General features: G+C 36.1%; 1 protein-coding gene across 1 annotated transcript; it reads left to right on the top strand.

The window, feature by feature from the left end:
- Positions 1 to 639: 639 nt before the first annotated feature.
- On the top strand, positions 640 to 4953 carry RNF180 (ring finger protein 180; the record flags this gene model as incomplete). The annotated part of the gene is made up of 2 exons (XM_010153317.1): positions 640 to 738; positions 4003 to 4953. Coding segments are annotated over 2 exons (1050 nt in total), but the record flags the coding sequence as incomplete, so codon positions are not given.
- Between the last annotated feature and the right edge of the window lie 12395 nt (positions 4954 to 17348).

Raw genomic sequence — 17348 nt, forward strand, 5'->3', positions numbered from 1 at the left:
CAAGTGATTTCAAGGCTTAAACACTCATGAGTTTCCTTACAGTTTTAGCCATATTATAACTTCACTGATATTCTAAACCATATTAAAAGAATTAATTGCACTTGTTTTGCTTCTGTGCTAAAAGGTAGTTAGGTAATTGTTTTTCTTGTAGTATCAGTTAGTGAAATGATGCAGTTTTTTAGATTTGGGGTTTTTTTTCAGTTGATCACATTATTGCAGAAAAAACTCCAAAGTTGCTGAGTCCCTGGTTTCTCTGCTAGTTATTCTAACAAGCATTAGAAAGTTAATTAAAATTTATTTGTGGCATAGTTATGCAGTACTGACCACAGTCTTCATATAAACTAGAACTTAAATTTTCCTGTCTTCACTGAAAAATTGTACTAGCTGATAAAGCTTCTGAAATCAATTTCCAAATATACGTGGAAGATCAGGAGTTGAATACTTTCTGGTTTTGTAAACAAAACAAAACCACCTCTAAATGCCTTCATCTCCACAGTGGAGTCTGTTCAATGTATCTTTGAGTTTTATCATTTGTTAAAAAAAATATTTACTGTATTTGGGAAGCTGAATTCTGGCTGTATTAAAAAAAAAAAAAGCTTATATGACTGTTGAATATCAATACAATAATTCTTTTTGTAGCAGATATTACAACCTTCAGCTGCTGTTCAGGAGTCTTGCAACATATGGCATGTGAACTTAGAAGCCATTCCAGAGTGGGTGAAGCGTGTCATTGAAAAGGTAGATATTTTTTTGCTTGTATCTTTATAATTCAAAATGTAAAATAAGTAAGGGGAACAAATTTCAAGGGCACTTCTCTGCTGAAGTCCCCATATATTACCAAGACCTAACTGAGTTTTTTTTCTCAGTAACTTCTATCATTAAAATTTACAGAGGCTTTTTTTCCCTCTTAAATGCTTTTTTTTAATGTATGCACAAAACTTACAAGTGATAAATATTATTTCTACTCATTTATAGATGAATTCAGAGGTCTGAGTACAAGCCAGAGTCAATGCATTTGAGTTTTAACTGCCCATTTGAAATTACAGTTACTCATAACTTTCCTGTTGTACTGATTGCTTCAGCTGACTGTTTTAAGTTATTTTAGGTCTAGAAATTAACATTGTTGCATAGATATAATAAACAGAAACAGTGCTTTTCTTTTGCCCTACAGTTTTTCTCTGCTGAGTCTTTGATTTTGAGAGGCAAATGGTAACTGCATTTCTTTCTGCTTAGGCTTCAGTGTCTTAAGTTTTACTACATTGTAAGTAACTTCGGATTCAAGCAAGTCCACCCTGGAAGTGATACAAAAAGAAAAGAATTGTTATGACTGTAAAACTAAGCATTCAAAAATTAAGAAAATTTGTTTCATCTTTCTTCATTGTTTTGCTCTATTTTTTATTTTGTTAAACATTAATTAAACTTTTTAAAATTAATGATCTCTTATACTTCAGTAGTGCATGACAGTACAGTGTATCTGTTTCAGAGATACAGTAATCTTAGGGGGCTCTGTGAAAATTAGGGGTAATGAGGTGTTTCCTAGCTTTACAGAATTGCCTAATCTCGAATGCCTGATCATAAGGATACAGTTTTTTACAGTACTTCACATGTTGTATTATTTCAGTAAAATTGGATTCAGTATTGATATTAATATTATTCTTTTCACCTTTAGCTGTAAATGGCTATCCTTCTTCATTTGAAAGCGTAGAGGGTCAGGTTGGAGACCTGGGAAATACAAAACCCATGGACTGCATGGAAAAAGCTTAACATACTTGCTCAGGGTTGCAGAGCAGCAGTGATCCTCTGTTGCAGAGAATTCAGTTCTCTATGAAAACCTTCAGTTCCTCAGCGTTCATGTTGTCCTTTAATATCCTGCAAACTCTTGCCTCATTCACTTCTGATTTCTCTAGAAAGGTCCTGTGGGTTTATGGATAGATGTGTGGATTTTTAAACAGTTCTGTCTGATCCACAGATCTTCCTGGACTCTTAATAATTTTGTGATCATGTGTTATTTTCCTCTATATGACTCTTGAATCAAAGGCTAAATCATTTTACATAAGCACAAAGTCTATTTGCAGGCTGCAAAAACCCACTGCTTCCCAGCCAGCTCTTTTTTGCCATCTGTCCCTGTTCTTAACCAATCTCATTTGGTTTCATGCACACATTAGTGTATAAATAATCTTCAATAATGACAAATACCTTGCTAGTGCTGCTGGTGACCTTTATGGACCTGCATTTCCTTTTCCTCATCATTCATCACTCAGTTTAGCTTCTTTGGGTAACCTTCCAGTTTTTCCTCTTTACGTAGTCCAGCATTAAATCTGTGTACCCTCACTTCATTTTCAGATTTTGCTGATTTTCCCCCTACCAACTCCTCCACTAGTAAGCTGTTCTTTTATTGAGTCAGTGCTTTCACAGTCCATTGCCAAGTCATGCTAAATCCATCCCAAACTCCCTTGTACTGTGCCTCACCTCCCAGTCTCTGTGCACACAGGACATACAGATGTTCTTTTTCTTCCCTACTGTGTCTTGTATTCCCATTTTTGCTAGGCTTCTAGCCTTCTTCCCTAACCTTCATGAATCAATTCTCTCTATTTGGAGATCCAGATTACTATTCCATAGTGCCTACATTCCAGGAAGACCCACTAAAGGCACTAGAAACGGCTTTCCCTGAATTTTGGTGTCTAGCCCATGGCATCTGAACCATGCTTAATTTTTCTTTGAGAATGGCATATGCATACATTGGTCAGCCTTATTAACTAAAACTGTGGGTATTCAAGGAGTTTTCAGGGATTTGAAAGCCTTTGGGCAATGGAAACTGAGGTTTCTTTTTCTCTGCATTAAAAACATGTCCAGATTTAAAACAGATTCTCATAGGTCCAATCAAAGGCACATCTTTGATACTTCTTGTGAAATTTTGAGAAACTTATTCCTGCCTTGTGAGTTAAAATCTCGAAGAAATGTTTCCAGAACTTTTTCTAGCATTGCATGTGAAAAATAACTTTTTTTTTATGCACAAGTGTTTTTTCTGAAACTGCAAAATTGGTTTTACAGAAACTTTCTGAACCCTCAGTCAGACAAGCATCAGTCATGTAATCATCTTCCCAGACTACCTAGGAAGACATTTGCAACTGAAAGCAATGGTTTAACTAGAAACGTTGGGCAGCTTCTGTATTCATCGCTCAACCCCACTTTAGGCACACTATGTGTGACTGGAGTTGATAATGTTGTTTCCGATCTGGGCTTTGATCTCACAAAAACTTGCATAACTTTAATCCTCAAAACTGTTTCTGCTGACAGATGAATATATTTACTGAAAATACTAATAGTTGTGGAAATGTGTAGGAGTTTATAGATCTTTGATTCATACTTTATTTTGAAAAAGTGCCTTTAGGATTGAAATGGAATTAATGAAATTACAAATAATGAAAGTAACTGTCTCCTTATAGATAGATTTAAGGATTTGTCATCATATCTGCAAATAGATTATGTTGGAATACTACACACACCAAAATACAAATACCATTTCAAGCTTTCATGGAGTAAGCAAAGTAAAAACCTATATTCTCTTTGTAAAAAATCTCTTTCCACTGTACTTAGTATGCGAGAAATGTATCAGCACTCAGAAGACTCAGCTGAGAAACTGTGCTTGCCAATTCCAGATCAACATGGTAAATTGATTTCACTGCTTTAAAGAATATAATGTTTTCATCAGTATTGCAGCATTATTCTATATATGGACAAACTTTAAACATGTTTAAAAGCCTCTACATTTTGAAACGTGTTCTAAATTTCTTAGAATTAGTTATCACTGCAGAAAGTAGAGTTTTGACCGGAACATTTTTTGTGGTGGATTTTCCTTCTGCTGTGAAGTCTGTTTTATTGTGTTTGGAAAAAAAAAAATGAACCCTTTTTTAAAAGGAGAAAAGTAAGTCTAGTAACCGTTACTTAATCACTTATTTAGAATGAATGTGTTGGATGCTTTTTTTCTCTTCTTGTCAATAGGCACAGTGGACAATTGGAAAACTGCACTGTCCATTCTGTGAGGCCTGCTTAGGGGGCTTTAACTTTATTTGCAACACAAAATGTTCCTGTGGCCAGTTAGTAAATATACATTTCTGCAAGAGTCGGACTGACTATCAGCCAGCTTTTCCTGTTAAATCGGCAAAATCATCAGGAAAACACTTACCTCTCCTCAAAATTCAGTCTGGTTTTAGCGAGGATACCTGCCATGAAGTGGTGACTGCAACTTTGGAAATCAAAAATCAAGGACTTCCATACATGGCCAGAAATAACAATGGTACTGGAAGATTAATAGAAGCACTTTGTCTAGAAGTAAGAGCTCCCACATTTGAGATGAAAAGTAAGAAACTTCCATTAAAGGAATTAAATCAAAAAAGAAATCATTCTACTTCCTATTCTGTGAATGACGCATGCATTGTAAAACCTTTTCACAGAAGATCACGAAGTTTGGATTTAAATACCAGAAAGAGGCTTGTTTTGTCACCTTCATTGTATAAAACTTGCAGTATGGGAACAATTTACCATGGGCAAAATGAAAATCCACCTATTTACACAGGAAGTAGCTTGCAGTTAGAGTCCAATAGGAAAGATGGTCATTCTTTTCTTGACCTGTATAGTTGCAGTGCTAACAGACTACAAAAAACATTTCAAGTTACTTCAGTTACCACATTACTACATAGAGAAACAGAAAGTGACTGTGATTCTGAAGCTACTGGACAATCTCCTGGGACTACCATTGCTGACGGGTCATCTTTCATGATGAACCTTTCTTCAAACACAAGTGCTGTAGAAGAGGAGCAGTACATCACATCTGTTGGTCATGCACAGCCTACGAGTATTTCCTTCAACCAAAAGCTAAGCAAGAGAGAAAGAAACAAGTTGAAAAGCTTGAGGAGGAAGCAAAGAAGGCGAGAACGGTGGCTACAGAAGCAGGTAGGTGTTTAAAATTCATTATGCTACTGATTTTTAAGTTTGGCTTGGTTTTATAAATAATTCTGACTTTTTTGTGTGTGTACTGTCTCTTAATACTGGTTTAACATGGTACTGTGTAGAGTAAGGTATTCTGCAAAAAAGGAATTTTGACCTCTTCTTACATATATCTTCTCTAATTCAATCAAATCAGGGTTTTTTGTGTAAAATCAAACCTTAGTGGCTATATATAACTATTTTCTCTTGGCCACCTTATTGTTTTGTGATGTAGTAATAAATTTGAAGTTGGAAAAAAAATACCATTAAAATAATCGGTGTGATTAAAGGAAAACTAAACATTCAAATCTAAATCAGAAACCCTAACGTTTTGGGATTTCCTGGCTTTTAAGTAATAGCATTTTGCGTGCCCTGCAGCATTGAATTTTAGAGTCCATACTGATGTTCTCCAGTAACGGACAGTCTTGCAGTGAAGGCACTAGGCTTCAAAGATTTAACTCGTGACCTTATTTAACTTAATCTATTCTTGTCTCTTTTTTTATCTGTATATTGGTTTATAACTATTTTTCTTGCAATGTCATGTTTGTATTTAAACTGTAAAACCTTCAGGTGTCTCATCATGCATTTACGTAATTGGATTTCAGTCACTTTTTTATGATGGTACTTGTATGGATTCTTCAAGTGGATGTTGGAGGGCTAAGAACATTATTTAATTTTAGTACAAAAGTAAAGCAGAAAGAGAAGGAAGTGAAATGGAACCACAGCCAGATGAGCTAAGCAGTAACTACAAGGGCTCAATTGTGACCTATTTTAGGGAAATTTGAGGCCCTGGAGAAGTTGCTTAAAGTAATGAAAGAATAAACACAAGGGAAGAGGGGTAATCCTAATCCCATACCCTGAGATCTGTACCAAACGATGGTGGATTTAATATGAAATAATGTTCAGTTGTCAATCCCCAGAATTAAGACTGAGGGATATGGTAGTGGGAGAGCGTTTTGACTACGCAGCTCGCACTGTATCCACACCAGCTTTCTCATTTACTTCCTCAAATGACTAAAAGAAATGGAGATCAAATATTAATATAAACCTTTCCAACTTGGGAAAGGTGGAAACTCTGATTTCAGTGTTCAAAAACCACACCTGCTCTGGATAATTTCTGAAAGTGACATAGCAATTTTTAAGTTCTATACTTAACTGGTTGAATTTACATTTAAAGCATAATAAACTTTGACATAAAGAAGACCAAAGCGCTTCTGTGTTAACATGCAGTTGCAGAGTTCACAGTCCCTGGTCTGATACATTTGTGATTTACGCTTTCTGAAATAGTATTGCACTGATGAAGCTATAATGTTAATGGTTTAAGAGCCATTGAGCAGAGAGACTGCAGGGTGTTTCATCTTGTTTATGGGCAAAGAAGAAACACAGGTTTTGTATATAAAGCCACGAATTTATTCTTCATATGCCTGAAATCTTAAGAGTGTGATTATTATTACTTCAGATTTAATTGTTAAAGAAAAAAGAAAGAGTAATATTACGACTGAGACTGTTACGTGCACTCCCTTGTTCCTCTCCAGTTCCTGTGGTTCTGCCCATGGCACTGCACCTCATGGCACAGCAGGCCTTGGGGTCTGGTAGGGAAGTGTTACTGCAGCTTGCCAGCGTCTGGGGTCCTTCACTGTGTGTGGGATGATGTTTGTGTTTGATGGTTTCTTTTTCTTTACCACAGAATCCACCTGAGGTCATTTTTGTTTGTTTGCTAACACACTTCTGTACCTTTGCTCTTTTTCCTCTGGTCTGCAGCTTCATGCTACATCCAAATTATCTTATGTGGTGCCTTTGACTTACACAAGGTACAGTTTCTTGCTCGATTTGTTACCCTTAAAACCCTTGGGTCCTTCTGTCCAAGCCCAAGTCTGCATTTCTTTCAGAGACTCTTGGGAAGTTGCTCATAGCTGTTGTGGTCCCATTGCCAACCGGATGCCTCATCTCGTGTGATCCCATGCCTGCACTCCTCCCTGTTGCATCCTGGGTCTCCATTTCTCAAGGCCTCTCTTATCTTTAGCAGGCCTGTATTTCTTTACACTAAATCATTGTATTGGAGTTGTAAATACTGCATTCTACGTGGAATAACCAGTCAGTGGTTGCACCATACAAAGATAACAAGAGTAAAACCAGACATCTGGTCAGTTAGAGAAATTGCTGTCACAAAAAAACAAGTGAAACCAAGCATCAGGCAGAGCAAGGGAAGTTCAGCCAAAGCAAGCATGGCCAGCCTTAGTCCTGAGGCCTCTGAAGTTCCACATGAAGATGGAGACTGTCCCTAGCCACCAGAGTACTGCATTACAGGGCTGCGTGGTTACAAGTAAGGAGCAATGTCTTTTTTAACTCTCTGATACAAGCAGAGGAGAAAATGTGGGCACGAGGTGCTTCTGAGCCAAAGTTTGTCTATCTTAGCTTTTGCTTTGGTTGTAACTAGTTACTACATGGTGACTTTTGTAATTAGGAGATTCATTCTGCAACATCATAAATTGGATTAACAGAAAGGTATTAAGAATGATGGATTCAGGCCTAAATGCATGACTTGCTTTTGTGAAATTGCAGCTGTGGTTTCTGTGGAAGTTTCATCTGAGGGAAATAGCACACAAAAGCTACTGGTTTCTGAGATGCATCTGGAGCTCCTGTTGCAAGACTTTAAACTCCAACACTTCAGAGTTTAATTACGTTTAGCAGCAGTCTTTTCACACTTTTGTGATTACAGCTTTTGAGGGTGTTCGCTGACCTGACCTCTCTTACGTTTTCATATGCCTTTTACAAAATTTGGTTTTAATAACTAGTGGGATGAAAAGCCTTGCAATTTGCCAGGGATTTGTCAGGAAGAAACTCTGCTTGCCTTCTGTCATGGATTGTATTGTAACTTCACTCACCTGTTGGAAAGGAAGGAAAATTAATTTTGGACCTACTGGATAAATACAACATATCAGGTTTGTCTCAGTGTATCTGTAAATACTCTAAAAATTTTATGAACATCTTGAATCTAGAATATATAGACTAGAATGACTATAGACTAGAATGTAGTGTAAGTATGCTGTCATAATATATCTTTATTGAAGGCCAAAATAGCTGGCTGTGCTGTGAAAATATTCCCTCATTTAAGTGAAATATATATAAATAAGCCCAGTGAAACAAGTTAACGTATTTTATTGTTGACTGTCTGCTAAGTAAGTGTTTTTTTAATAGATCATATACAGAGCATTGTTGCTGTTCCAAGGTTACATTGATTGCTATTCCAAGAAAATATTGATAAATAGCCTAGAACTATAGAAATATTGTATGCTCTTTTCTTGTATAAACTCTAAGAATTAGAAGCTATTATTTTAGTTTTTCTGGAATCCTATAGGCAACTTAGATGATAGCATTTATGAAACTTGCTGTCCCTCAGCTGGAAAAGACAATGACCCATTCATGGAGGTAGGTTGCAAAGGAGTGCAATTAGGTACAGCTCATCATTTCAGCATTGAATTCTTATTACACAGATAGAGTGAAGAGCAAACTAAATTGCAGTTATATAAGATTACTTGTGGCAGATAGAAATCGAAGTTCAACAATGGTACAAACAAAAATACAGAAGTATTTTCACATTTATGAGATTTACTGTGTATTACCAGAAGGACCACAGGAAATACACAGTAAGAGCAGAGTTTAAGTGACACTTTCCATAAGAAAATAATGTATTGTTATAAATTTTATAGAATTTTGTGCCTCATGCCTGTAGTCCTTCAGTTCTACAAATTTTACTGATAGAATGGCTAAGAATTTAAGTAAGTTTTATATTTCTAGTTGTCTTTCATGGAACTAAACTCTATATACATATAAACTAGGGTAAATTAAATGCTGCTTGCATGTAGATTTAAGTAGAGTGCAGGGCTTGGTTCTTCAAGTTCAAAAATATTTTCTTTTCAGGAAAAAAGAAATTCCTAACACCTGGGACAATTAAAGCTCACCACTTTTTTTTTGAAAGAACTATTTCTTCATGCTCTGTAGTGGCCAACATATCTATGAATGTTTCTCATCCACACTTTAAATTTTATGGTGTCCAACTTCTAGGCATATTTTTTCCTTCATGTCTGCATTTTGGAGAAAATAATGCTATCTGAAAGGAATCTTTGTTTTCCTTAGATTTCTTCAACTGTTTTAGGTAAAACTACAGGCAGTCACTGAGAAGTCGAGGTCACTGATGCATCAAAAAAATGTCACACGAACAGAATAAAACATAGATTTCATACAAACTTACTTTCTGAAGTTGATAAGAAATCAGTGATTTTAGTAGGAAATGCAAAAATTAAAGTAGCAAAATAGCAAAATGAATTATTATATATAGTACTGCAAAATGCTGAAGAGGTGTTGTATGATAGCTGCACTTCAGAATTAAATGTAAGGAAAGATAGCATCTACTGTTAAAGCTGAAGAAGTTGTCAGTCATTTGGGCATATGAATGTCTTTTTCACATCCAAATAGAAGCTTATACCAGTAAGCTAAATAAAACAAAAGTTTCCTGTGTTATGGTCTAACACTCTTACAACTGTAAAGCTGGGACAACATATATTTTTTAAAGCTATCTGTTGCCAAGATTTTAGTCGGTACAGTGCTTTTTCTGATATCATGTGCTTCCCTAATGCTTTATATCCTCACCTAAATTAAAATGATCACACATCAGAAGGAAAAGGTTTCCTTTGATGACTTAGCTAAAAACATGCCTCACATTTAATACAATTTAGAATTATGGGGGATGGAATGTGTGAAGTTTCTTTCTTTTTTTAATTTTCTTTCAAGAGCATATCTGCTTTTTGTGAAGATGCTAGAAATCTGTCAGTTCCCATTGTTAGTAATTTGCAATCAAGTTTCTAATTAAAATCACTTCACCTTTCATTTGAGCATTAGGAGATTTGATGTGTTGTTTCTAGAGATTGGAGATTGGAGTATGAACAAGAAAATATTTGGACATAGTGAACAGGAAGAAAATAAACATTCTGATTCAGTAATGAACATTTACAAAAATGCCATCAGTGAGAAAGAAATATATTATTTTTTCTTAAGTAAGGCTTCCCTCCCCATAGTCTTTATAAAAGAAATTCGACAGTTTGACAAGTTTAATCACATCTTGATCTTTTGTAGCCCAAAAAAATGAAAAATTTTAAATGATCTTATTTTCATGTTTTGTATATCTCATTTTCTTCTGTGTACTGAGTGAGGAGAGCTTGCACTACTTTTACTAATCAATTTTGTATGAACAGTAAAAGTATGTAGAATCAATTAAATATGTGATATTATGAACCCTTACTTAAAGAAGTAATTTGATGCTTCTCCCAACTTTTAATGGCATTATCTATTTCATTTATATTTTGTTCAATAGCTTTTAAAAGGCATTTCGAGTTTTGACTGTGATTTAGACTTTTTGCTAAAGTGCACTGCTAATACAGATTTTGAAGCAAATTGCAAATAATTAGCTAACAGCTTGAGAACTAAAATGTGATCTTAGATAAGGGAGACTGAGACGACACAATTGATGAAGAAAGATGGTTCTCTAATTCTTCCATAAATGCAAAAAAAAATCATGGTTTGGTAAAAGCTGTATAGAAACAGCTATTACCAGAAAGCTGTTTCTGTTTTTTAACAGAAACAAAACAAAAAAGGGATAAGAAAAAACAATTTCATAGACTTTTTTTTTAAAGTAAAATTGGAAGATCCAAATAGACATAATTTAGAATATCTCAGCTTCCATTTGCAATCTGAAATCAGTATGTCTCAGGAAGAGGAGAGCTGGAATGACAGTACAACTCTGAAATGCGTTTTAGTGGGAAAACAAAACTCCAACTGTGTACTTACTCCACTATTAATTCTTGTCATACTAGTTTTCATGTAAAGCAATCCATGGTTTAAAAAATGTCATAGAAAGCTGTTTAATTAATAAGAAACAGAGCAAAGAACATTCATTAAGGCATGAAACAGATCTTGACTGCAGACATGGTGAAGGAAGAAAAAACATTAAATAGGGAAAGTAAACACGTGATGTGGAGTGTTACATTCGGTGAGCTCCGTCAATCTGAAACAGTAGATAGTTTTGGAGCATTCTGACTGTTTTTGGATTGGATATGGCAGAAGGTTTGTTGTTTAAAAAAAAAAAGAAATAAAAAAAAATTGTGTGTGATTAGAAAGAAACATTATACCTGAGATTCTGGAAAAAGGTAAAAACTGTGTGCCAGTCATTCATATAGAAACAAACTTGTATTCTTATTGTATGTTTCCTCAGTATTTTTTACCCTCTGTTCTTTTCAGCCACAATTTATAGTGTGGTAAGTTTTATCTTCAGATAACTGCTTGTATTTAGGAAATTTTAGAAAGGTCGATAAACATAGGAGACTCTTAGGTGCTGTAATGTGAGAAATGCTGTACATGAACTTCACAAAAGGAAAAAATGCCAAAACAAAAATACCAAAACAAAAATCTGTAGAAACCAATCCCTGAGGTAGCAGACCTGCTGGCATTAGCACGTACAGAAGCAGAATTTTCTAGGTAAGACGTGCTGTTCTTCAGTCAGATTGATTTGCTTATGTTCCTCAAGTCTGATGCATAGCAAGTAACATCGTACCTGTTAAGATCACGAAGACTTAATCTTGCACCTTAAAAAAGCAGATACTATTAAGTATATTATTCTCTGTTAGCAGCGTAGTCGGCAGATTTTCTGTGGTATACTAGCAAACCGAGTTTTTGTTTTGTGCATTAGAAAAAATGCTGAACAGAAAAAGGTATTTTTCTGGATGATCAGATCTCTCCTACAAGGAACTACTAAACTGAAAAACAGTACACCATTTTTGTAGTTGCTGTGGCAATATGTTGTTGTTTCCCTCTGCAGCTCAGCACAACAGACCAATCTGGTTTCTGAAAGTAAGCTGTTTTAGGAGGATATAAATAATGCATTAGTATTACTACTAGATGAATCTTTCTGGTTTGAAATCTGTTAATCTATGGAATATTCTGTATTTAGAATGGTATTACCCACTATGTGGATGTCGGGTTTTTGGATTTCTTTTGTTCTAAAAGTATTCCATTTCCCTTTAGCTTCAATATAAATGTAGCACTGGCTAATGCACTGAAACTGTTTTATACAGCTGTGTGAGCAGTACTGAATTTTAGAGACATATGCTGAAAAGTACAGTATGTGACCCACTGCAGTGGAGACAGAATGTGATGAGGATGTCCTGGGATTAACTTGATCCACTACTAGTAAAATATAATCTCACTTTATTTAATAGAGAGCCACAGTAGGAGGTGCTTGCTCAGCCAGACTGCTGAGATGGGCTCCCAGTTGTTCTCCACCTGTTCTCTGGATGGAACGTGCGTAGAACCTGTCATGGGTTGTGGAAGCAATGGAAGATCTTACTGAATTTTATCTCTAGCAGCACACTATATGAATTCTCTTCATCTATACCATTATTTCATCCCCTTCAGCTTCAAAGATACATTTTTCCCTTGCTTCCAACACAGATTTTGTTCAGCATTTTGAATCTCAACAAGTCCAGTAATCTGGTTAGATGAGATTCAGAGTATTTGTTTATCTCTCCGAAGTTTCTCTTCCTAATCTCTCTGTGCTCTTGGGCATCAGTTTGTATCTTTTTGCCCTTCCATGCGGTACACATGACACCACATCAAAAGGCTTTGGGCTGCTGCGGTTGCTTTTTTTGAAGTCACATGTGTTTTCTCGTCATATTCCCGTCAGTTTCTTCTTTGCGCTTTACGACAAGGTTTTTTCCTATTTGTCTTCCATCAGTCTTCTGTCATTTTTCAAATACGGGTGTGCATGTTTTATGGGAACAGAAGACACTGTATTTTTGCATGCAGTATAGTTTTTATCATAATTTGTTGCAGGTTGAGTTCAATCATTTTAGTAGTTCTTCAGGGAAAGCAAGCAGAAAATGGGATTTTGAGCACAGCGGGAGCAAATAATTCTTGCACTTCAAAATGGATACTGTAAAAAATTTTGGTCAGTGTATTCCTAGCCATCTAGATGATGCACTCAATGTGCACTAAAATTGTACATCTTAGTGCCATAGGTGTTGAAAATTCTACAGCAAGACCCCTCAACTAGTAAACTATGCCCCACCTGTAGCTCACATGCCACCTTCTGCACTCCTTTGTGCCCCACATACTGGTTTGTAAGGGGTCCTCTGTGTGTGTAGGGGGAAGAGACCTGTCACAGACAAAGCTAGCTGGAGGTTCACTAACAAACTCTGAATCTTATGTCCAAGAGTGAGCCACTTAGCCTAAGAAAGTAGAGGAAATACAGGAGGTTTTTTTGTCTGCTGTCTCTTGTCATTCTCCTGCTGTGTTGGATAGGACTGCAGCTGGAGGTGGAAGAAGAACAAAAGGTAGTGGAGCTGGAGTTCAGCTGCGTGTACCTTTCCTGCTTCTACTGTGCTTTGTTTTGAAGCTGGACTGTAAACAAGGGGAGTGGGGAGAAGCATCACAGGCACTCTGGGGGTTCTGGCTTCTTAACACACAACTGAAATCAAAGAAATAGAAAATAGAGACAAAGGATCGTGTCTGTCAACTTGCACTTATATTTGGATGTTGAAGAAAGAGGCCAGGAGCTTGTGAGGGGATGTGAACACACACAATGGAGAGCATCTTTTATTCACTTGGCTATGTTTCTACTTTTAAGAGTGAGGTAAGTTAAGACATATTAGTAAAAACCAAATTGCGGTCATTTCCATGTTTTATCCAAGAACATTCTCTGTATTTTCCCATGATCTTACGAATTTCTCTAAGGAACCCCCCCCTTGTTTAGTGCAGAGCAATAATGTTGAAATTTTTTGTGTTTATGACATTTTTGTGTTTAGTGTCAAATTTATTCAGAAAAACCCAGCGCTTAGTCAAAATTTTATTTCAGTGCCAATAGCTCACCTTTCCTGATTTAGAGCCTGTTGTTGTGAGATGTATCTTCTATGGGACATTCTTCTGGAAGGTCACTAGGAGTTCAAGGTACCTGCTACTTTACAGGGTGGTCCTTTTGACAAGCTTACTAACCAAGCTAGGTTTTTGGTACAAGACAAAGCGAAAGGTATGAGACTTGTACTGTCCTGAATCCTGTGCCTTTCTGCAGGGTTCCTACTAATTACTTTGATTAGGCTGAAAAACACCGACCTGTCAGCATGGTGTACTGGCACAGTGGAATTGTGCCTGAACCAGAACTTTTCAGGAATTATGCTTTTGCCAAGCATGAGCAGCAAGGAAGATATGTGACTCACTGTGTCAGTGATACCCTGTTGCAACACAGTTTTATGAACGACTTTCTGGGCAATTTACACAATTTTTTGTTTAAAATACCAATATAGTCAGAACCACATGACAGTGCCAAAATATGCCAGTATCTAATTATCTTTTTAGTTTAAATGATAGTGTGAGTAGGCAATGTAGGCAGTGGTTTCATGTTACGGTGCGTGAAAAGGAATCCCCATACAAATCTGGCCATAACCATCTACATCTCGTGAGTCATCTGACTCCACAGTGCCCCAGTTTAGAGAGGCAAAAAAGGCAAAAACTAAGTAGTACTCAATGTTGATTTTTTTTTGCTACATCATTTTTGCTCATGCTGGGTTTAGTAGGTTGCTGCAGCCAGCGTAGAAGTATAGTTGGAACTGTGTGGTTGGAGGTAAAAGAAATATTAACTGATAAATAACTGAACTATAACAGGAAAACATGGCTTTATAGTCACTATTTTTGCTAACTATACATTTGTTTCATATTCTAATAATCCTGCTAAGAAATGTGGCAGTATTAGAGTTTCGGTTGTTTGCAGTCATACTGTTCCCTATCAGCAAATCATCTTCACTTGATGGATATTTCTTATCATGGCTATAACAGTGTAATTATTCTCAGTGGAAATGTATGAGGCATTATCCAGAACCAGAATGGAATTAAGTTGAGGGCTAGTGTATAATCACAGTGTATTGATACCCTGACTATAATGTGAACATAAAAACTGGTCCATCTTTTAGCTTCATAAATTTTTGAGATGGACCTCTGTATCTGCTTTGGAGCTTTTGTAGCCTTACATACTTAATATATCTAATAATCCATACTTAAATCACGAATTACTCTAACCTAGCATGTCCCTTACATTGCTTTGCAGTACAGTAAGGGAGTTAGTATTTTGGCTCTATAGCATTTTTATCCCGCTATAGAAATTACTGGGTTTAGAGTTTTTTTGAGGACTACTTTCTCCACAGAGAATATGAAATATTATTCAGAAAGTTAAGAACTCTGAAATTAAGTGTTCTCCTGTATGATACACGAAATCTTAAAATGGGGGACTGGGATGGTGAGGACCAGTACTGTTGAAAGAGTCAAGAAGATCATTTTCAGTAACAATGCAGTACCGTTTATGTGGAGGAATTTGGAAGAGAGATTAATACAGAAATTTATTTGCTTAAATCTGAATGGGAAAATCTGAGGCCCCAGCTCCAGCTGCCTGTTACACTTCTATAATGAAAAGTAATTGACAGCCATCATTTCATAGAGCGTTTCTGGGGCACTAAGAACAGCTTGTCCCTCTAGTTATGTACAACCCTCTTTCCACAAGGCACTGAGCATATTCTCAGGTTAAAAAATGCACATGGTAACAAACAGCAGTAGCAATGCAAACTATGTATCTGGTGATTCCAGTTTTTCCTAAGAAACTAAGATGTGGGGTACATTTTAATTTCCACCTAGTAATACAAAAAGAATGAACAGGAGCATCCTACCTAGTGATTGTGCCTGGGTGTCAATAACACTGGATAACCAAAATCTGTACATGTACTCAGAGGTCAGACTTAGTCCTCAGTTGATTCTAGTAAAAACAGGTTTTCACTCTCATGTTTATCTACTTGCTTTTGTACTAAATGTAGCCTGGGTGGACATGTCAGTATATGATAAACACAGTTAACTAGTCTCTGCACGTATTTTTAAAACTAATCTGAAATTATAGAAGTTGCTACATTTTATCATTTCATAGCAGAAAACATGTCCAGCCATGTTTTAGAAAACTTCAGTCAGTGGCATTTTAATTTTATGTCTGTAGAAAATTTGTAATGCCATGTCCGAATTTCTGAAAATGAAAAATATGTTCTGAAAAAGAGAATGTGTTCTGGGAATACTAGCATAGCATTAGCTATTGCACTGTCTCATTAATAACAATTATACTAAATACTAGCATGATGTACTCTTGTATTCTGTAAAGCAAGGAGAGTGTTTTTCTGCTGTTGATTTTTTCTTAGGAGTAAAAGGTTTCCCAAACATGGTCCATGGCAGTAAGCGCATTGATAAATTAGAAAAGGTGTACAGCAAACTTGTTTCTGTGCTGCAGAGTTGCCATAGAATATTGCTCTAACAATAATGCAAAATTACAATGATGCCAAATATGTGGATACCAACAATTACATGATTGAAAGTAAAAGGATTGCCAGTATATTAAGGCTAATTCTTGTGCTTGATTTATTCTTTCCATAAGGAGGACTTGGTTTAGCTTACCATCATCATACTGCATTAGACATTCCTTCCAAAGCCTATAAAAATTTATGTCGTATTGTTTTTTTCCAGTAGTGTTGTTTTGGAAAAGATTATATTTAAACAAGACCCATCATTACAGACGATTTATAGCCCACAAATTAAATTATTTCTTGAAGTACATAAGCTTTCTTATGCTAGTCACAAATTGGAAGAAAGGACATTGCATTCCAGAAGAAAAATGTAGAAATGTACCAGCGTACAGTGTACAGTCACACATAAAGACTTCTATACCATTTAAATATGGCAAAATTCATACTTAAACCATTCGGTTTGTAAGTAAAATGTTGTTTAGTGTGTAGCTGTTCTGTAGAAGTATTTTGCAGCATTTTTGATGAAAACTTTAGGAGATGGAGTATCCTAGATTCTTTATTTGTTTCAGAACACTTCAGAAGTGTTAGATGCTCTTCAGTGTAGGTAAACTCAATAATCCCTGCTTCAAGGGCATACAGTTTACTTTCAGTGATGATTCAGTGGAATAGAACAGCTGACCAGAAGATCATCTGAAGCAAATAATAAAAATAGGAGAAATAAAATTAAATGCTCAACACCACCTTGTGTATGAAGAAGCACGTGACCATCTGAATTTAGTTAACACAATTAGAAGTAAATAGTGAATTTCTTACTCACTGTGGTTGAACTCGGTGTTATGGAGAACAGTGGTTAGACAGGTCAGGGAGGTTACAGTGGGAGAAACAGTTTTTAGAGACTTGTGGGAGGAAAAAAGAACACACTATAGCGAGGCTAGAAACACTGACAGACCAGGGGCTGTAAGATTAAATAAATTAAGTATACTAATT

Source organism: Eurypyga helias, unplaced genomic scaffold (assembly GCF_000690775.1).
Source record: "Eurypyga helias isolate BGI_N326 unplaced genomic scaffold, ASM69077v1 Scaffold39716, whole genome shotgun sequence".
In the NCBI taxonomy this organism is placed as follows: domain Eukaryota; kingdom Metazoa; phylum Chordata; class Aves; order Eurypygiformes; family Eurypygidae; genus Eurypyga; species Eurypyga helias.